At 44.7% G+C, this 22,404-nt stretch overlaps 1 protein-coding gene across 3 annotated transcripts in view; it reads left to right on the top strand.

The window, feature by feature from the left end:
- Positions 1 to 22,404, top strand: part of ATP2A3 (ATPase sarcoplasmic/endoplasmic reticulum Ca2+ transporting 3) — a 133,769-nt gene that overhangs the window by 84,194 nt on the left and 27,171 nt on the right. For all 3 annotated transcript variants that reach the window (XM_026656435.2, XM_026656434.2, XM_026656433.2), the window contains exons 9-12: positions 10,396 to 10,484; positions 16,567 to 16,669; positions 17,588 to 17,719; positions 21,231 to 21,356. In XM_026656435.2, coding sequence (XP_026512220.1) covers positions 10,396 to 10,484; positions 16,567 to 16,669; positions 17,588 to 17,719; positions 21,231 to 21,356 — 450 coding nt within the window. The remainder of the gene's footprint in view (positions 1 to 10,395; positions 10,485 to 16,566; positions 16,670 to 17,587; positions 17,720 to 21,230; positions 21,357 to 22,404) is intronic.

Below are 22,404 nucleotides of genomic sequence, written 5' to 3'. Positions count from 1 at the left end.
GACTTGGCTCTTTCACAATCTCCTGGTCAATGGTTCTCTCAGATATCCTTCAGTGGTGCTGAGATATCATGATGATGGTCTGAGAGGAAGAACCAGAACAGATTCATAAGAACATAAGAATGGCCACACTGGGTTAGACCAAAGGTCCATTTAACCCAGTATCCTGTCTTCTGACAGTGGCCAATGCCAGTTGCCCCAGAGGGAATGAACAGAACAGGTAATCATCAAGTGATCCATCCCCTGTTGCCCATTCGCAGCTTCTGGCAAACTGAGGCTAGGGACACCATCCCAGCCCATCCTGGCTAATAGCCATTGATGGACCTATCCTTCATGAACGTATCTAGTTCTTTTTTGAACCCTGTTTTACTCTTGGCCTTCACAACATCCACTGGCAGAGTTTCACAGGTTGACTGTATTGTGTGAAGAAATACTTCCTTTTGTTTGTTTTAAACCTGTTGCTTATTAATTTCATTTGGTGACCTCTAGTTCTTGTGTTATGAGAGAGAGTAAATAACACTTATTTACTTTCTCCACACCAGTCATTATTTTATAGACCTCTATCATATCCTCCCTTAGTCATCTCTTTTCCAAGCTGAAAAGACCCAGTCTTATTAATCTCTCCTCATATGGAAGCAGTTCCATACCCCATATCATTTTTGTTGCCCTTTTCTGTACCTTTTCCACTTCCAATATTTTTTTTTTTTTGAGATGGGGTGACCACATCTGCACGCAGTATTCAAGATGTGGGTGTGTTTTCTCTCTCTCTCTCTCTCTCTCTCTCTCTCTATATATATATATATAGATAGATAGATAGATATAAAAAGAGAGAGAGAGAGACACAATATTATATTTTCTATCTTATTATCTATTCCTTTCCTAATGATTCCCAACATTCCCGCCGCACATTGAGTGGATGTTTTCAGAGAACTATCCACAATGACTCCAAGATCTTTCTTGAGTGGTAACAGCTAATTTAGACCCCATCATTTTATAGGTATAGTTGGGAATTATGCATTCCTTTGCATTTATCAACATAGAATTTCATCTGCCGTTTTGTTGCTCAGTCACCCAGTTTTGTGAGATCCCTTTGTAACTCTTTGCAGTCTGCTTTGGACTTTACTATCTTCAGTAGTTTTGTATCATCTGCACATTTTTCCACCTCACTGTTTCAGATCATTTATGAATATGTTGAGCAATATTGGTCCCAGTAGAGACCCCAGGGGGACACACTATTTACCCCTCTCCATTCTGAAAACTGAGCGTTTATTTTTACCCTTTGTTTCCTATCTTTTAACCAGTTACTGATCCATGAGAGGACCTTCCCTCTTATCCCAGGACACCTTACTTTGCTTAGGAGCCTTTGGTGAGGGATCTTGTCAAAGGCTTTCTGAAAATCTAAGTACACTATATCCACTGGATCTGCCTTTTTCACATGCTTGTTGACCCCCTCAAAGAATTCTAGTAGATTGAGGCATGATTTCCCTTTACAAAACCCATATTGACTCTTCCCCCAACAAATCGTGTTCATCTATGTGTTTTGATAATTCTGTTCTTTACTATAATTTCAACCAATTTGCCCGGTACTGAATTTAGGTTTACCGACCTGTAATTGCTGGGATTGCCTCTGGAGCCTTTTTTAAAAATTGGTGTCACATTAGCTATCCTCAACTCATCTGGTACAGAAGCTGATTTAAATAATAGGTTACATACTACAGTTAGTAGTTCTGCAATTTCACATTTGAGTTCCTTCAGATCTCTTGGGAGAATACCATCTGGTCCTGCTGACTTATTACTGTTCAATTAATCAATTTGTTTCAAAACCTCCTCTGACACCTCAGTCTGGGATAGTTCCTCAGATTTGCCACCTAAAAAGAATGGCTCAGGTTTGGGAATCTCCCTCACATCCTCAGCCATGAAGACTGATGCAAAGAATTCATTTAGTTTCTCTGCAATGGCCGTATTGTCCTTGAGTGCTCCTTTAGCATCTCGATCGTCCAGTGGCCCCACTGGTTGTTTAACATGCTTCTGATGTACTTAACAAAAAAAAAAAATGCTGTTACTTTTTGTGTCTTTGGCTAGTTGTTCTTCAAATTCTTTTTTGGGCTTCCTAGTTATGTTTTTACACTTCACTTTCCAGAGTGTTTGCTCCTTTCTATTTTCCTCAATAGGATTTAGCTTCCACTTTCTCAAGGCTGCCTTTTTGCCTCTAACTGCTGCTTTTACTTTGTTGTTTAGCCACAGTGGCACTTTTTTGGTCTCTTACTATGCTTTAATTTGGGGTATACGTTTAAATTGAGCCTCTATTGTGGTGTCTTTAAAAAGTTTCTGTGCAGCTTGCAGGGATTTCACTTTTGGCATTGTGCCTTTTAATTTCTGCTTCGCTAACTTTCTCATTTTTGCGTAGTTTCCCTTTCTGAAATTAAATGCTACCATTGTGAGCTGCTTTGGTGTTTTCCACCCCACAGAAATGTTAAATTTTATTATGTTATGGTCACTATTACCAAGGAGTTCAGCTATATTCACCTCTTGGACCAGATCCTGTGCTCTACTTAACACTAAATCAAGAAATTGCCTCTCCTTTTGTGGGTTCCAGGACTAGCTGCTCCAAGAAGCAATAATTTAAGGTATCAAGAAACTGTATCTTTGCATCCCATCCTGAGGTGACATGTACCCAGTCAATATGGGAATAGTTGAAATCCTCCATTATTGAGTTTTTTATTTTTATAGCCTCTCTAATCTCCCTGAGCATTTCACAGTCACTATCACCATCTTGGTCAGGTTATCTTCAAGAGCAACCCAAAAAGAGAGAGGGAGGAAGATCTGATGAGCAGTATTAAACATTTTGTAGCTTGTGGCTATTTAGTAGGATGGGGGCACTGAAAATATTTCTCCTCTTTGCATTGTAGGAGCCTTCAGAATGTCCGTTGTATTTATTTACTAGTTTAAAGGTTTAAAATCGACCCCCGTGCCTGGGCGTCATACTCTGTTTGTTTGAAACCAATACACAAGTCACAGAAACTGAAAATACTCCTCCCATGCTGCAGAGGTGGCTCTTGTTATTTAGTATGGGAGTGCTGACGCTGTACACTGGGCTGTCCATCTGACTACTCAGATGCTTGTATGTCTCCCATCACTGCATTATCCAAGCACCTCAGAAAGCGTAACAAACCTATCCTTACAGCATCCCTGTGAGGTAGGGAAGTATTCTTATTGCCTGTTTCATGCATGGGAAAATGAAGGCACAGGTCGATTAAATGACTTGCCTAAGGTCACAGAACAAATCTGTGGCAGATCAAAGAATTCAAACTGGGTTTCCTGAGTCATAAGCTAGCAACCTAACAGAGCCATTCTTCCTGTCTAGCAGCCAGCAACTGAACCCAGATCACCTGAGTACCAGCCAAGTATCTTTGCCACAAGACCATACTTTCTTGTCGATGAATACATGGTCCTTGCCTCAAGGAGTTTACAATCTGAACAGCCAGGAACTCAGTGGGAAACCAGGCTGATGGTGATAACTTAAGTTTTTTTAACTAAAGCAATGGGATCATTGATGGCACTGTCTCATTGTGGGTTGATGAACCCTCCTGGGAGAAGTGGATTTTTCAGGAGGGGTATAAAAGGGGAGAGTGGGAGCTGGCCCGTTGCGGTGGGGAGGTCATTGCTTAAATGAGTAAGTAGAATTCTGGCCTGGGAGACTGTGGTGTTGAATCCTGCCTTCCTTGCCCACCCAAATGGTCCATGGAAGCCAATCAAATTAGCCACGTACTAAGGCAAGCAGAATACAGCCCTACTCATTCAGTGCTGTTTGCATATGTTCTGGGGGAAGCACGTACTGCATAAAAAGCGTGTGTGTGTGTGTGTTCAGTGCAGCATTGAGCTATGGTCATGGCTCCACCTTCCCTACACCAGAACATTAAGCCCACAGCGTCATTATTCCTTTCCATCATTAGCTGCTGAAAGGTTTCACAAGCTGTTTTTTCAACCCATGTGCAAATGATCATTTGATGGCTTTCTCCATTTATCAACACCCTCCCCCACGTGCTCAGGGAGATCTGGAACATAAACCAGGCTTAACCAGTGCTGACAGGCAGTCTATACAGAATGAAATCCAAGAGGAAGTAGCCTGGGATTTGTGGGAGAGAATGACGGGCACATATGCCAAGTTTATAAACACTGGCCTGTTGATGTTTGACTTTGCTTCCTGATGTTTGAAGAACTCTTCGGTTTCTACAGGGGCTAGAAACACTTCAGTGACTAAGCTAAGAGTCTTGTAGAACAGGGCACTGAAATAGGACAGCTTAGGAACAATGTTGGCTGCTGCCTCTCTGAGCAGGCCTGGACTATTTTGGGGCAAGGGAGGTTGGGGAAACTCATGAGAGCATCACAGCTGGCTGCAAGAGGCAGGAAGGTTTGCACTAGGATTAATGCCATTGTAAAGAGGTAGAAAGCTGCAGATGGTTTCTTCTGATGAGCAAAACTACCATGGTGGAGTTGGAAGGGGGTTGCGCTTATGTAATAAGCCAATATCTGTCACCTGTAGGAGCCCAGAGGCCAATTGCTAGTCTGAATTCCTTTCTTCTGGGGGAGCAAACGGAGACCAGCCCCTTGTTTATGATGCAAAATTCCGTCCCTATGGGCAGATGTTGCACTAACCGCTAAGCTATGAACGCCTGGGGTCACTATCTTCCCCTCATCAGTTCATGAGCAAGTGGCTTAAAAACGTGAGGAAGGAAAAATTGTACTGTAATGTTGATGAGCTTTTAAAGTTCATCTAACAGCTGCCAGATGTCAGGGTTATGCCTTAGCAAGGTGAGCAACCAGCTGGGGCAGAAGTGAAAACGAGCTGGGTGTTATGTAGGGTTAATCCTTACTGGATGCAAGTCCACATGTCAAAACGACAGTACCAGACTATTGGACTTGACTGGGGATGTCCCTGAATGGATGGTTAAGCAGGATAAGGTGCACTGGGGAAGTTTGTATGCAACTTTTATCCCGTTGTGCTATACCTAGGCTATACCACCAGTGACAATTCCCTCAATTCCCCCTAACCAGTTAGTGCGTGGGTGGGAAAATGTGCTGTTAAAGTGTTTCCATCTTGCCCAGGGCCGGACTCTCCCTGTTCTCTTTTGCTGATAATGTGTTAAGGCCACTGAGCCATAAATTTGCTATTTTGAGCCTGGAGCTCTCAGGTTACTCATTTGTTCAACTTAACGCCTCGGAATAATGTGTCACAGAAAGCAAATAGCCTGATTGATGGAGAGGAACCAAAGATGAACTGTAAATACAGGTCCCTGTTTAGGAAGTCAGTCAGTTGTTACCATCCTTTGGCCCATTAGGGTACTCAGACAAAAAAGTCAATAGTGGAAGCAACGGATGTTTTAATCGTAAGGTTCCTATTCCAACCTCTCTCTAATGTACCCATACGTAACAGGCATTGTGAAATCCAGCTAAACTGGGCCTGTGCAGGAAATAAAATGTAGGTCTTCCCACTCAAGTCCTGAGCCTCATGTAAGCTGGTGGAATTGCCCTAGGGAAAAATCAGTTGTAGCTAACAAGGTCTATTCCTCAAAGGACAGTGTTTCTAGCAAAATCAAATCATTTAAATGAGCAGAAAATTAATGAAAACTCCCCAGACTGGGCTTCAGATCATTCCTGTCACCCTGGGATTGGTGCTCCGCCTGCTCAAAGCCATCCCCATCCCAGTCTCTCGGGCAGCAGCCACTCCTGTGGACCTTTCTCCTTCCACCTGAAAGAGAGCCCAGCTTGACTCTTGAATCCCAGGATGAGTTTGCAGGGCTGGCAGCAATGGTCTAAATGCACTCATTCATGGTTAATAAGGAAACAACGTCGCTATAATCATGGAAGCTCCTCTGTGCTACTGGCCACTAACTTTTGAGAGCAGAACTGCACTTTAAGGACTGCTCCTGCAAGCTCTGGGTGTGCAGAAATCCCAGTGAAATCAATAGGGCTGTAGGTTTGGATCCTGACAGAGCTGATTTTGCAGCATTGGACCCTGAACCACCTCTACTTTTGACTCTGTGGAAGTTCAGATCCGGATCAGAACTTCCTGGCTCTGGCCCATTTCTAAACAGAAATGCCATTTTAAAACGCAGCCTTAAAATAAATTAACCTCTGTGTGTGGCCGACAGCTTAGATTGGGAGAAACAGGTTGTACCTGTAGCAGCCAGCGTCCTTGAGCGCTGTATGATGGCTCCAGTAACCTCCACCACTTCCCATTCAGGAACCATATTCCTTTGTCAAATGTTCCTTTACTTTGCCAAGTTTCCCTACTTAATAATTTGTTAAAATTAACACAGAAAATCACTAGAAACAGGGAAAATAATCTGCAGTGCATAGGGGTGGGTGGGGAGCACCCTAATTTTGGAAGCATGTGTGATCACAATGCATAGTTATGTCTCTAATGCTGGTAGACACCCACTGGCAAAGACAACTGGAGAAACATGTGATAGGACAGTTGTCAAGGTAACTTCAGTTGTGTGTGTTTGTGTGGATACCACAGTAAACAGACTTGTAAAGCTAATGTAAATTGACAGTGCCTCTAATGGGCACGTTGCTGCTGATGGGGTGGTGAGAGAGACGGGAAGCTATCACTCTCATCAGAGCGATTTCACTCTGGAGGCAGAATCTTCTGCCCATGTTTACAATGGGCTTCGGCCATTAGAAACTCACTTGTTGCTTACATTGGCATGAATATAGCACGTGGTGAATGGTACTGGATAGAGAGCCCTGAAGACTGATGTCCTCTATTACATAAGAGGTGTGCCCCATAGTGATAGTGCAGGCTGTATTATAGTGCTGGAGGGATGGATTGACCTGATGTTAGATGGTATGGCTGGACCAGAATTTCTCAGGTGTCTCCATCAATTTATGGTGTATTTAAGCTTTCATTTAAAATAGTTTCCAGCCCCGAAGAAAAGTTTACAAAGGAGACTTTATGATGAAGTGCTGTCTTCAGAGTCTGCAGAAAGCCTGAAACAACGAGCATTTTATTTAAATGTGATGCTAATGCTGAAACCTAATGATAATGCAAATATTGTTAATTATTTTGCTGCTGAGTGGAGGACCTGAGTTCTGTCCTTTCTGACTGAAGTTCAGTGGGGCCGGGATGGTGTGTAGGATAGTGACAGTTGTGAAGTTATTTTGGCCGCCTGGCAACATGGACTGCAAGCTTGATAAGTGGCCTGAACGGATAATCTAGTTCTAATCTAGCTTGTAAATGCCTCTGTATCCTCTGATGAAATGTTGTTGTGTAACTTTGCTAAAGCAGCTCTTAGTAATTTGACCACAAGGTTTCTCTGGGCTTCCTACATAACATTGCGCTATTCCCCTCTACCCCTTTTCTGCAGTGACAGAAGTACCTCACTGCCTCAACTGCTAACTTCCACCGTCCTGGTATAATAATCATTCTATCTAGCCGTCCCAGCCTGTCTCTGCAGGGCCTGAAATTGGAGGCTCTCCATTAACTTCAATAGCTTTGGTCAGGCCCATAGGGAATAGCCTGTTTAAGTTTGCAGCCCTGTCACGCAGCCTGTAGGGTTATAGTGGTTTGTTTAGTAGGATGGGGGAAGAAAACAGTTACTCATTCATTCTCAGCACTTCTTCTTCACATGAATTCTGTTATAGAGCTGATTATTTTTTCCCATGGATCTGGCCCTAGTTCTTAATGATTTGCTGGCTGGAAGGTGAAAACACTATTCGCCATATGTGTGTGTTCTCATTCTTTTATGTTGCATATTTGATTTAGTTGGGGGTTGGTCCTGCTTTGAGCAGGGAGTTGGACTAGATGACCTCCTGAGGTCCCTTCCAACCCTGATATTCTATGATTCTATGATATGGTGGCCTTGTTGACTCTACTCTGGCTTACGAAGCCAGCAAGTGTTTGGGCGTGAGCAGAGGCTGCAGAGAGCTTTAGCCTGCATGACCATTCAGCTTGCCCTCAAGGGTCACCTGTAATCTGGCCAGCCAAGTCCCAAGCTGGGAGTCAGAAGACCCTGGGTTCTGGTCTCAACTCTGCCATTGATGCACTGCATGAGCATTGTCATTTAAACTCTTTGCCTTAGTTTGCTTAATCTGTAAAAACGTGTTTGCCCCCTTTTTAATGCACTTTGAGAACCTTGGATGAAAAACACGGTGTAAGTGCAAAGACGTTGTTATACATAGAGTAATATAGATTCATTAGTTCTTCCACTGTGGTCCACAGAGCACTTACCTATTGTACAAGGCTAGTCACAAAGCTTTAGCATCTCCTTGTTTCCAGTGCTAAATCGCATAAAAAGACAGCTGAAAAGACATTACTGCTATTAGCGGTATCACAGGAGCATGCAGAGGCCTCACCAGCAATCGAGGCTCCCATTGTGCTAAGTGCTATACAGACAGGTATTAAGAAACCATCTCCCTGCCCTGCAGAGATTTTAATCTAAATAGACAAAGGGTAGTTGCGTGTGCGTGTGAATAGAGGCACAGTGACTTGCCCAGTCCACTAGGAAGTCAGTGACCCAGCTAGGAATAGAAACCAGGTCTCCTAACTCCCTGTCCGCTAGACCATTCTGCCTCTCCTCACTTTCTGATCATGCTGTTTGTGCAAGCAAGCAATTGCTGTAGTGCTAATGGTGATGTCATGGGAGTGTGAACGAGAGGAGTGCAGAGCCCATGCAGTCTATCAACAGGAGGAGAGGTAGGTCCACAAGACCAGCTACATATTAGGGTGAACAGATAGCAAGTGTGAAAAATCGGGACGGGGGTGGGGGGTAATAGGAGCCTATATAAGAAAAAGCCCCAAATATCAGGACTGTCCTTATAAAATTGGAACATCTGGTCATCCTAGCTACGTATTAAGCTGTGCTCCACACTATGAAAGCATTTGAGCACCACTACTATAGTTGAAACCATTCCATGTATTGGGTGTTCAAGAAGCCTTCGCCTGGTTCATTGTAACCAAGGGGAGTGGGTCTTACCTCACCTACTTGTTGGTCTCATCCACCTGCTTTGTCTTGTCAGTTAGATTGTCAGCTCTCTGGGCCAGGGAATGTCATTTGCCATATGTTTATACGGTATCTAGCACAATGGGGCTGTGGCCTTATTGACCTCTAGATGCTACTGCAATATAACTGTTAAGACTAATAATTTAAAAGGTAGAGTCATACAAGAAGCACGAATGGAACAACCCGTATTTTTGTTTAATGTCTAGGGAGTGCTTTGAGAATAGAAAGTTTTATAAGTGGTCTGGAAATTCAGGCTCCTGCCTCTGCCAGTGTTGGTGGCAGGAGCTATCCCTGGCTTACTGATTTCCGCCTTCCCCTGGCTTACAACTGAGTCTCAGACACAGTCCAAATAAACAGTGATTTCCTTAAGACCTCCTCTCCGGGCTCCTCCCCCCCCCCCTTTTTTTTTTTTAAGGAAGCATTTTCCTGTTTGACGTCTTGGTGGTGGTTACCAGGAGGTGGCGCTGCTCCCCAGTGCTGAGATCAAGGGAACCCTTTTAGTTACATGATTTTTTTTTCCTCTAATGCAAATCATAAATAACGATCAAGGCAAATCGAGCATCAACAAACCCTCTAGCAATTCAGTGCAAGGAGAAAAGGGCGCCACCGATCTTAAAGTGAGCAGCTGCCGCTGAAAAGCAGTCGCTGGAGCGGGCAGGGAGAGCAGAGGAGATTTTGAGAGGTTAGGGTTTTTTGCTGTTGCCACATCAGGGAAGGAGAAGTTGGAAGGAGTTTGAAAGACAAAAGTTAGTAAAAATAGAATGTGTGGGCCTCTCACAACTTCCCAGGGTTTTATTAACTGAGCTGTCACATTCACACAGCATAGTGGTGGGTGTAATCCCTGCTCATTAGCAGCATGAGCTGATGGCCAACGGCCCCCCTTGGAAAGGGGCAGCACAGAGGGCTCTTTACCACAGCTGTTTCCTGCTGTGGCTCTTACCCCATCTGAGCTGGCCGCTCTGAGCGGCTTCCTCGGGGCTGTGTGTTTTCCAGAGCAGCTTGGACAAGCTGCGTGCCAGACCAGAAGCCATAACCCTCTCCTTCCCCACTCCAAGAAAAATATGGACAGCTCCTTAGAAGCTGGCTCTGTAGCTGCCCTGGGATCCGGGGGAGGGAGGGGAGAGAGCGAGCTAGAGGAGATGAACATGAAAAAGGCAGGGTATGGCTGGAAGGATTTAGAAGCTGCCAGAAACTGAGTGGGCATTTCTAAGCTCCCTGAGGAGAGCACTGATGTACGCGTGGTATTGGTGGGAGGCTGGCTAGAGAGGACAGGGTTGCCTCTACCCTTAGCAGAGCTGGCTAGTGAATAAAAAATGATCCCATGGCTGCTTAAAGGCTATGGCTCTGGTGCATAAAGTTCCTAATATTGTGTGTCTCTCTCTGATTCCTGCAGATGTTTGTTATTGAGAAGATTGAGGGGATCCACTGCAGCCTACATGAGTTCAGTATCACAGGATCCACCTATACCCCGGAGGGAGAGATGTGAGTACTGACGCCTGGGGCAGACCGGGGTTGGGCTATGCAGAGTTTTTAGCAACTCCCTGGTGCTGAGCAACTGGTAGTCTCTGTGCAAAACTCATTTTCTACAGTGTGGCCTAGTAGATAGAGGACTGGACTGGGATTCAGGAGAACTAGGTTCTATTCCCAGCTTTGCCACTGGCCTGCGAGGCGACCTTGGGCAAGTCACTTCACCTATCTGCGCCTCAGTTTCCCCATCTGTAAAATAAGGATAATGATACTGACCTTCATAAAACACTTTGAGATCTACTGAGGAAAAGCCGTAAATATGAGCTGGGCATTATTATTCTTATTAATGGAAAGCGCTTTCCAGGTAGTATAGCAAAGTGAGAAATGAGACACTCGGATTGTGCCCGTAAATGTGGCCCTGGATGCAGACTAAATGGGAAGGATGATCTTGTGGCTAACTTGCTGGCCCAGAACTTGGGACCAATTCCGGTTCAGTTCCCAGCTCTGTCACAGACTGCACATGAGAATGCTGTAGTCTTCCCGTTCCTGTGTTGATACCAATAGATCCTGTATACAGGGCGAAATCCACCCCAGGGCAGTGAACCTGCACTAGGCCATATGAGACCGTCTACAGTCACTTAAGTTCCATATTAAGGGCTTAGCTTGTACATAGGGCATTGTGCAGGCCCTCTGGATGGTGTGAATTTCACCTGTAAGATCTAATATTCGCCCATATGGGTGAACGTTATTAAGGTTCCACATGGGATACAGTTTGTACTAAGGGGCCATGGGAGTGCAGCATGGAAACGCAAGCAAGTGGACATCAAAAGCTGATCGATCAGTGTTCTTGTTTACATCAACATCCTGTGCACACAGCACATCACACTGTGGGGAGTGAGTCATCTAGCATGTCATCACCTCAGGCAACCTAATGCAGTTTGACTGACTGTCCTGTCCTCCCTCTCTCTGAGCTGAGAAATATGCATAATACAGACTTCCCTACCAAGGTGCACCTAACTTCATGTTAAGAGGTGTTAAATAGATTTGAGCAAACTCTTTGCTTTCATCCTGATGTATGTGTAATAAGCTGCCTGTGGGATAATGCCATATAAAAACATGATCATGCTGGTAGCTTAGTTTCAGCTGGAGAGTGGTATGTCCTACCGGTATGTCACTTGGGAGCTCTTTTAATTAAGACTCAGTGGTGAGGTACATAATTCTGAGCTTTTCTGTCCCCATCTTGTGAGAGTCACAAGGCATTCAATTAGACTCCCAGTACTCCCTTTCTGCTATGAACTGTGCTCATTGTAAAACCAGGGAAGGATTTTCTGGGGCCAAATCACTTTGGGCTGCTGCTCACCAGCCCTGATCAGGAATATGGAGCAGATCTCCCTGCAATGTTACTAGGAAATTAATCATTGTTTAGGAAAAGCAATCCGCAGGAGATGGTGTACTCTGGGGCCACTCTGAATTTAAACTAGAAGAGGGTGAAAAGCTCAGAGTGGATGGCCTGGTGGCTGAAGTACAGGACTGGGAGTCAGTAGATCTGTTCCAGATCATTTGCTTTTTGACTACTGAAAAGTCACTCAGCTTCTCTGTGTCTCTCTTCCCCCATGTGTTAATTGAGTATAACACATCCCAAAATTGCAACACCTGTTTCTTTTCAAGGACTGATCTACACCAAAGCATCTAATGGGAAAATGCACTTGGAACTGGATGATTTTTGTCGCCTTGTCTTTTTTAGCACCTTCCTCCCAGCTCCTTCTGTGTATTGAATGGGACTAAAATCACTCCTATTCAGTTAATAACATATTAGTAATTAAATGCACAAAATCCACCCCCAGTCCTCCTCAGGCTGTCTGGAATGAAATACTTTGAGGAACAACTTTCCAGCCAAGAACTCACAGGACTGGTGCTGCGAGGTTCTCTGGAGCCCTGTGTTCAGTTCTGATTAGTTGTCTTTGTGGCTGTCTTGTCCATAGGGAGCATTCAATTCCCTTCTGCAGCTCTTAAAAATACTCTTGCTTCCATTCAAAAAATGACTCTAACGGCCATATCCATAATAAATGTCCTTCCATTGTCTGAGCAATCAGATCTGTGGGCCTGACTCTTACTTCAATCACAGGAGTCTTGCATTGATGTAATTCTACGGACCCCAAAAGAGTTTATATGTGGTTTACGCCAGAATGAGAGTGAAGAAAATCAGTCTGAAGAGATCCAATTTGGCATACAGACTCCGGGGGGCTTTGAAACACCACAGACAGATTTGGTCCTGTGGGATTCCTTGTATTTTACCTATTTCTGGTAAAATAAATGTAGATGAGTCCACCTGAAGGTTTTGTTGAATGAATTTTCAAGCAGCTGTTGTGGGATGGGAGAAAGGAAGTGTTAATACCCGCATTGACAGATGGGGGAATGTAAGGACACAGAGTAAGTGACTTGTCCAAAGCCCACAAGGAATCTGTGGCAGAGCCAGGATCAGAACCTGGATTTCCTGAGTCCCAGTGTAGTGCCTTATCCACCCTCCCTGTCAAACAAACCAGCAAACAATCATGCTAAGAGTGTGGTTTCATACTGTGGACCTCCATGGTGTGTGTAAGTTCAATGAAAAATGAAAACAAAGGTGCAGTAATTTTGGGAGAGGTTTAATTTCTGTCTGAGGATTATTTTTTTATAAATTTCAAATGTGTGATGGGACTTGTAGACATGTTGAGGTGGGGAAATCATTTTATGTATTTAATTCCTTTAGCTGTTGTCACTCATAGATCTCAAAGCATTTTACAAAGGAGAGCTTGGATCCTTATCCCCATTTTATAGACGGGGAAGTGACTTGTCCTAGGTGTTGCAGGAAGTCTGTGGCAGAGGTGAGAATAGAACACAGGTGTGCTAGCTCTCAGTCCAGAGCTCTCCCACCCCCACCCCCCAGCCATGCTATCTCAAAAGAGATTCTAGCATTTCCAGCTCCAATTTATATTTGAAGTTTTCTTAATAGCTTTTTAAAAATCCTAAATATCATCAAACTCCCTTTCTTTTTTAAATTTCCTTCCCCGCCGCCTTCTGAACTCAGGGTAATCCCGCGTTGTCACTGACCAGGAGAATTGCTGTCTCTGCCCTCGCTGCATCCTGTATTTAAACCGGACAGCTTTTTGTCACTATGAAAACAGCTTTTTCCAACTTCCTTGGCCCCTGCCGGCTTTCCACTCTCAAGCTGTAACAAGGGCTCCAGAATGTTCTTTCCATTAGGAACTTACAGTGGAATAAACTGATGATAATGAATGTCTGACAAATTATTTTTCCAGCTAAAGAATGACCAGCTGAGTTTATACAGCCCTAAACTGCAGTTACCTCTGCTTGAGTTAGGGTAATTTTCCTGTTTCCCCTGAAGACGGCCGCTGACTTTTAACCATAATGCGGCAGCCTGCTCACACAAACAAGAAATGGCATTTGGTTCCTTAAATGGTGATTGTGCAGAGCTGTGACTGATGCCTTTCCTCTGTTGGCTTTGACTCTTGTTCATGGTCACAGGCCATTCGAGAAGTTCAGGGGTCTAGCAGTCACACTGTTCTTCATTAGAGAGTGTTTGAAAGCTGTTCCCATTGGATGCACGTTTGCTGCCCTATGTGAAATGAGTTTGGGGGCTTTTCTAGCAGCTCACCACCAGAATTAATAATACCTAGCTCTTATCTAGTGCTTTTTATCAGTAGATCTCAAAAGCACTTCACAAAAGAGGTCAGTAGCATTGTCCCCTGCAATTGGGATCCTTGCTGGCAGTCTGAGCAGAGAATTTTGCAACTGGATTAGTATGGAGTCTAATGGAACCAGCCTTTTCTAATGCAGAGCCTTTCAACCATGGATGCTGGAATACTTTGACCATTGCCTCACAGCAATGTTAACTCCATTCTACAGGTGGGAAAACTGAGGCACAAACAAGTGACATGTCCAAGTTCTCACAGCCAGAGGAGGGTGTAAGAGCTGTGTAACTCCACACTGGTGATAAACCTTAGGAGAGAAGCAAATGGGATAAAGAATGTTATAGCCATGTACTACTAGGAAAGAGATGGACCCTTCACCATAGGTTCTCTGAAGCCACTAAGGAGTTTTCCAGTCTCTTTTTGATGGAATTAAGATCATCACAGGATCCGGCCTTACTTTGGCCAAGCAGGCGTTTCTATGATTATTGGTCAGATGAAGGAAACTGAAGAATTGTTTAATTATTTTCCTTGTTTTAGTCCTTTCAGTCTTTGAGCATATCAGAATGTGATCATTCACTTCTTCTTACGGTTTCATAGCACCTCTGCCTGTTTAGGATGTATTGTTTGTATTACAGTAATACCTAGAGGTTGCAGCTGAGCTCAGGGCCCCATTGTGCTGGGTGCGGTACAAACATAGCAAGGGACAGTCCTGACCTGAACTACTCCTAGTCTAGGTAGACCTGGCAGACAAAGGGCAGGAGGGGAAATGAATTGTCCCTGGTGATGCAGTGTGTGAGCGGCAGTGGTGAAAATAGAATTGAGATCTCCAGGTGCCCTATCCACAAGACCATTCTGATTCTCATTTAAAAAAAAAAAATACAACCCCCCAGAGGCCTTAGCATGTGTGTACTGATTACGTTCTAATTTGGATAACTGCATTCTGCCCACCTAAACCTGCCCTGATTAAGCAATTCTCCTTCACTTCCTGTCACAAAGTGCTGTGGTTGCCATGTGCGGCCTTCCATGGCTGAACTTCTGGTGAGGGCAGGGTGATTCCAACAGGTGGAGTTTGTAAAGCACTCGAGGCTCCTTTGGGAGGAGAGATGTAGCCACATGTGTTATAACTAGGATGGACTGAATGTAAAAGTCTTTAACTCTCTGGACTTGCTGGTTACATAAACTTCTTCCCCCTCCCCCAGTGGTTTTAGAGACATTGGCTCCCCTTTTATTAGTGAAGTGCTAGTGCATTGCAGCCGTACTTAGGCAGAGATGTTTATGAATGTCTCATCAAAGGGTACAGTTTGTCTCTCTTGCTTAGGAACAGCTAATCGAGAGCAGTTGCTGCACTCATCCTCCTTAAATATCCTTGTGTGCACTGTTCTGCTCTGCGCAACTCTTAAGAAATTGCTTGGGGTGGACGGGAGGCTTTTCCCACCAGTTCTGGGCTCTGTTGGATACATGCAGAAATCTTGAACTCCTTGGAATATTCAGCCTTCACGCTGTTCCCTATCCTGCCATCTGTCTCCTTTACCCCTTCTTTATTCCACCTCTTTGCCCCTTTCTAATCTTCCCTCATCCTTTCTGTGGGCCTGAACTAATGCCCACTAAAGCTTTGGGTCAGAACATGTTTGTGTGTGGATCATCATTGCTGTACATTGTCTTCAACAATGAGGGCAAGGTTTGCAGCCCCTTTCATTGCCCCTGCACATCTGAGGTTATTAATCTGTGCCCTGACTGGCTATGGACTCTTTGAGACCAAACAAGCTGTCTCTTAAACACAGCTACATTCCAGCTGCCCCTGGAGAAAAAGTAGGGTTGCTTTTGAATCCAGATCTCCTATGCTACTGGAATGGCAGAGTCTTTCTCTTCAGATGTTTACTAACTCCGCTGTTCAAACCTGGTTGACAACGACATATTGTGATCTTTTCTTTCCACTCAAAAAAGAGTCCTACGAAAAGTAGAAACTAGGTCAAATTACCAAGGATAAACATAAGGAAGTATGTAGGGACAAAATTAGAAAGGTCAAGGCACAAAATTGAGATTAAACTAGCTAGAGACAAAAAGGGTAACAAGAAAACATTCTCCAAATACATTAGAAGCAAGAGAAGGACAGGGTAAGCCTGTTAATTGGGCGAGGGGTGGAAGAAACAATAACAGAAAATGTGGAAATGTTTGAAGTGCTAAATGACACTTTTGTTTCAGTTTTCACCAAAAAGGTTAGTAGTGATTGGACGTCTAAAATAGTGTGAATGCCCTTGAAAATGAGGTAGGATCAGAGGCTAAAATAGGGGAAGAACAAGTTAAAAATTACTTAGACATGCACTTCTCTCTTATAATGGGCTATACCAGGGATGCAATTGGCTCATTGGGCCTTTTTATGCAGCACATATTCCATTTAATTGCAGCCTGAAGGATGACAAGCCTGTTCAGTGTGGACAGTATGATGGCCTGGTGGAACTAGCCACTATCTGTGCTCTCTGCAATGACTCCTCTCTGGATTATAACGAGGTGAGTGTACTGGATCCTTACCACATTCGCCAAACCAGCTGCACAGAGGTTTTTTTAAAGATGTTCCTGCTGACAATAACTAAAGACCCTCCTCCCCCATGCACACGAGGAGAGATCATAAAGTAATGGAGTCAAGTAGTTAGTTTTGTGTCCATATCAAATTTGTTCCCATGGCCTACTTTGCATGCAGAGGTTGGGATAGCATTGGCCAAGATGTTCCTATAGAGTGCCCCACTCTGTTGTGTTCGACACAGAGGACACACACAGATTTCTGTGCTTTGTTTGCTCTGCAGCGAGTCCTTTTAGCTTCTAGATGGACTTGTAACCTTTATCTTTGTGTAATGGAGGCAGTAGCTGCTCTGTCCCTTCAGTTGAGCGGAACTGAACTACGCATGGGTGGATTTTCAGACGAGCGGCTGCCTTTTGCAAGTACAAATGCACCTGCCTTCATTTTATACCTGGGCTCATATCCTTGCACCTGTGTGGGTGCAAAACAGATGGCCAGAGGCACAGATTCAGAGGTTTGCGCTCCCCAACCCCTGCAATGTATTTGTGGGAACAAACTTTTCAGGCACCAATTGAGCCTGTACCAAAGGAAGCTGGGCCTTGCTGGGCTTGAAAGTATTCCCCAAAACTATGTGCATCATCCTTACAGGAAGATTGTTACACAAACACAAAGCAGGATTATTCTGACTTGAGCAGCAAGTCAGCTTGTATTACAATCTCCAGCATTTAATGCGCGGTCTGAGTTGACTCCAACGGCAGCCCTAGAGTGAGAGCGATGCTGTTGGAATCTCAAGAACAGTGCAGTAAATAAAATCATCCTGGACTTAGTCGTGGAGGTTAGGAGACAGAGGTCATACAGCTCATGGTTTTTCTTTTACTGAATGTTTGTGTTCCTTTCTTACTGCCGGCCAGTCAAAAAAAGCCTATGAGAAGGTGGGAGAAGCAACCGAAACAGCCCTGACCTGCCTGGTAGAAAAGATGAATGTCTTCAACACTGATACAGGCAACCTCTCGAAGGTGGAGAGAGCCAATGCCTGCAACTCGGTGAGTAGGATGAAGGGACAAAACCCATGTGGTCCCTTTCGTCGGGGAGTGAGGGAAGGGGCGGAGGGAGATTGCATGACTGCTTGTGCAAGAATTCTCCCCGAGTTACCAGGATAAGATGTGATGTGATGGGATTGGACTGGACTGACCTATATCTGATTCTCAACCACTTGAGCTCTCAAAGGAAATGGGATACCTGCACCCTAAGACAACATCTCACCACCCAGGCCAGGATTTCCAGAAGTAACTAGTGATTGGAGACTCCATAAAAGTGCCTGGTTTTCAGGAAGTGCTGAGCCACCCTTCCTCTGAAAATCAGACCCTATTAAAGTGGTTCAAATCGGGCATCTAAAGCCACTAGCCCCACCTGAAAATCCTGGCCTTCGTGTCACAGAGTAAGTCTACACATCGAAAGCTGTGCACTGGCTAGCCTACCTGAGCCAGCTAGACTCTAGGATAACAATGGTAGCGGGGACAGCTTTAGCCACCAGTAGTACAAGCCCAGCTCGGACCCTGTGTACGCCTTCAGCTCACTAGCTCCAAAGCCTGCACTGTTTTCACTACTACTGTTACCCGCAGTAGCTTGATTCAAACTAGCTCATGTAGGCGAGCCCAGGCACGGCATTTCCTGTGTAGAAATACCCTTTGGCTACACTACAGGGCTGAGATTTGCAAAGCTAGCGTGGTTAGCTGGCCACTTCCCATGAATTATAATGGGAACTGAGCATCCAAATCCCTTAGTTGGCTTTGACGGTCATCAGCCTAGATGTTCAAAGGCACCTGAACAGAGTGCTCCTTTAGATGCACTATATGGAGCTGGGAGTGTCCGTCTAGACCAATAGGATGCACTGAGCTCCATTAGACCTACCATAAAATGGTGGCTATGTCTACCCTAGGCTTTTGCGCAAAAAAAAAAAAAAAATCCTCCCTTTGCTCCCATGATGGAGCTGAACCATGGTAGCTATAGTGGGTGCGCTGGCCTAGGCAGAGCACCCGCCATCTGCTGGTTTTCTAAGTACCATGTTATCTTACCCTGCTCAGAGCAGGTCTGTATCATACACCTGTTGGAGCACTGTCCATGCTAGCGCTCCCACTGATGCTATCTATTGCCAATGGAGGTGAACCAGTGGTGACAGCGGTGGGTGATTTGGAGGACTAAACCAAGTGTAGACAGGGTTTCTGTGTCTTAAGAGGTGGTGTGAAAGTCATGATGAAACTGGGAAGCTTCTTTTGCATCTAGCTTCCATTTAATGGAGTTGTACCAATTTCTGCTATAAACCTGCACATTTTTGCACAGATTGGAGAGTGTGTTTTTGGCAGGAAAACTGTCCCTCTTTATTTACTTATTTAGATTTAAATAACCATTATAGGTGCCCTCATGATTAGACTTACAATTGCAAATGATGACCATCCAATAGAAAAAACAAATCATAGACAAATAATGAATGAATTCAGCCAAGCAAAAAAAAAATCAAGTCAGCAAGACAGTCATTTAACATCCCCTCACTAGCCTCCCAGAAATGCACTTTCAGGATTCTCCCAAAGTCCTGTCAAATAAATGTTTTTTTATGGGATAAAATCTTTGTTCTCTGAAGGCCAAGCACCTGCCAGATTTGTCTGGCATAATACTAAAGTGATCATGCAAGAGGAAGTGTTCATAAATCTTTGACGCTCAGACAGGAGTGGATCTAATGAGGCCCAGCAACTATCTTGCTGGAATCTTAGCTGTATAAATTTATTTAAAATAGCAAATGCAATAAGATCAGTTATGGCCTAAACAGGTAGAGAGCATGCACGCGTGTGTGTGTGTGTGTAAATACATTTGCTTTAAATAAATAAAATTTTGCTTTAAAAGCGTGTTTGTGTGTGTACATGTAAAATAACATCCCTAAAATACAAAGCCACAATACACTACATGCAAAACCTTCTTATAAACACAGCCTGAGTGCATAAAAGGGCATGAACGCACACTAATATCGCAGATCTTTGTCTTTCCATTCTGAAACTTGGAAGAAAAAAAAATGTGCAAGATGCTTTCTGTGCAAATGAATTTTAATGCTAAGCTGCCACATGCTGCCTGTCAAGACTGTCTGGTGCAAAACCTGTCCCCAAAGGAGCCTAATTGGAAAATACATAGTTCAAAGCATGCACAGAGAAGGCAGGGGAAGAAAAGTTAATTTGGCAAGGGCCTGGTCCAGAACTTTTCAAGTCAATGGAAAGGTTCCTGTTGACTCCAGTGGGCTTTGGATCAGGCTTTAAATGTCTTGATATTTATCATAAGGTTAAAACTGGAGGAGAAGGCTATGTATTTCCCCCTCTCTATATTACAGTAGCTGCAACTGAAATCAAATTAGGCAGTCATTTTTGGGAAAGACTTAAATACCACTGCCTTCCCACCACCCCAGAAAAAGGCCCAATCTTACAACTGCACGACCTCAAGCCAGAACTTAAAATGACTGTTTTGGCTTCAGGAGTGATAGGCATATACAACCAGATCCTAAATATGAAGCCAATGGCAATAATATATAAGAGCTGATCTTCTAGCCCATAACGTGTGTGTGTGTGTGTGTGTGTACGTACACACAGCTTCTATCACCATAGTAATGGAAGAGGAAAAACTGAGCCTTTCTGATAACAAGAGCGTTTGGTTTGAAGTTAAAATATTTTTCTACCTGTTGATTAATACCCAGTGCGGTAAAATGTTGAGTGCAATGCTTGTCTAGCATGGGACTCAGTCTATCCCAGTACAAAGTGGCTGCAAAGGAAGAGAGTTTGATGGTCTGTCCATTTCACTTCCAAATATTGAATGAATTCATGGTGCCACTTGAGCTCAGATTGAAGGAGCAAAGGAGGTTAACGCACCTGGATGCAGTTGAACTTGCAGGTGGCTAAATTACCTTGGGAAAGCTGTGGGGCTGAAAGTCCCCTCTGATGCTTTTCCTATTGTTGCTTAAATTACAGAAGTCGCCTTGCCACCCTGACGAGTTTGTACATTTTTTTTTGACTTGCGCAGTGTGTTGACTCATCAGGCCCATTAGATAAAATCAAGTAGGGCCTGGCCATTGCCAGACTCTTTGCCTGCATTTGACAGAGCTAGTTGCATAGGGTTGCCAGGCGTCTGGTTTTCACATCCTGCATCCCCCTGCCCCAGCTCTGAGTCCGCACCTGCACCCCAAGCCCCTCATCCCGAGCCCGCACCCCCAGCCTAGAGCCCATGCCCCCACATCCCAACCCCCTGCCCCAGCCCAGAGCCCTCTTCCACACCCCAGAGCCTGCACCCCCAGCTGGAGCCCTCCCCCCTGCACTCCAACCCCCTGCCCCAGTCTGGTGAAAGTGAGTGAGGGTGGGGGAGAGCGAGCGATGGGGGGCGGGAATGGAGTGAGCGGGGGTGGGGCCTTAGAGAAGGGGTGGGGCCTCAGGGAAGGAGCAGGGGTGTTTGGTTTTGTGCCATTAGAAAATTCGCAACTCTATAAAGCACCCTGTTGAATTTGGCACGTCTGTCCTGCCACAGGTAATCAAGCAGCTGATGAAGAAAGAATGCACCCTGGAGTTCTCCCGTGACCGCAAGTCGATGTCTGTCTACTGCACTCCTGTCGGTTCCAGCCACAACTCTGCTGGCAGCAAGATGTTTGTCAAGGTAATGGACGCATGCTGCATTGCCTGGTGCAGGGGGCTCAGTGTGGGAGAGCTTGTGATTGTTCCACATGCGGAGTGAGGGTGGGAAGGAGCTAGCGTATCTCTGGGATGCTGCAGGAATTGTTCCTGATCTCACTTTGGGAGCCTCTAGGTGCTACTGTAATATGAATAGCAATAATCATCTTCTTCCCATGTCCACTTGTGCAGTTCAGAGCAGGATTAGGCTTTAATACCGAAAGCCATCATAATCCTCTTTAATAAAGAGGGTGGAACTTCAGTCCCTAGAATGCTGGCATTTCCTAGATGGCTGCTCTGATGGAAGCAGTGTGTGTTCAGTCTGCAAAGGGTAAAAGTTCTGGATATCATTGTGGGCTTCAGGATGTCCTAGGGAGCAGAGCTCCTGAAAGTGCAGGGTAGTTGGAGGGCTCGAGAGCAAGACACTGCTTTGACAGCTTTATTTCAATGCAGGAAAACCGCTGCACTTCCCTCATGGCGGCTTGTGATCAGTAACCCAGCGTTTTGGGTTATCCAAGTTGGTTTTCCTCCCAGTCCCAACCTTATGGAAAACCAAATGTCACTTGTCACCTCGCGGCTATTTTCCTAATGGCCTGGAGGGATTTCAGTTAGTGGACAAGATGATATGGTTAGGAGGGAGGGATAATTGGTTCATTGAAGCAATAACACAGCTGAAGTTTTGGGGTTGCTTGTTACAAGTGTCTTCACTATCAAAAGTTTATGAGGAATTATAGTCCACCTTGTGATGTTCCTTGCAATGCTTAAAAGGAGAGAGAATCTGAGGTGGGATTTTAAGAGGCGCTTCTGCATCTAAACCAGTTAGGTCCTTGTGAACATCCTCCCCTACCCCTATGTGTCCAGTAGGGGGGACCCATTATGTATAACAACGGTGGACTCGGTCAAGCCTTCTTGACCTTGCCTCCATCCAAATCTGAGTTCAGTATTATGGTACCAGGTCAGGTAATTCAGGGAAACATGCAGATCATTTAGGGGAAGTCTGCACAGCAAGCAGCAGCCTGCTTCAGCCTGGGTCA

The sequence above is a fragment of the Terrapene carolina genome, unplaced genomic scaffold (genome assembly GCF_002925995.2).
Source record: "Terrapene carolina triunguis isolate 2854851 unplaced genomic scaffold, T_m_triunguis-2.0 Scaffold231, whole genome shotgun sequence".
NCBI lineage: Eukaryota > Metazoa > Chordata > Testudines > Emydidae > Terrapene > Terrapene triunguis.
The sequence above is the reverse complement of the archived record's forward strand: the minus strand, read 5'-3'. Positions and strand labels throughout refer to the sequence as shown.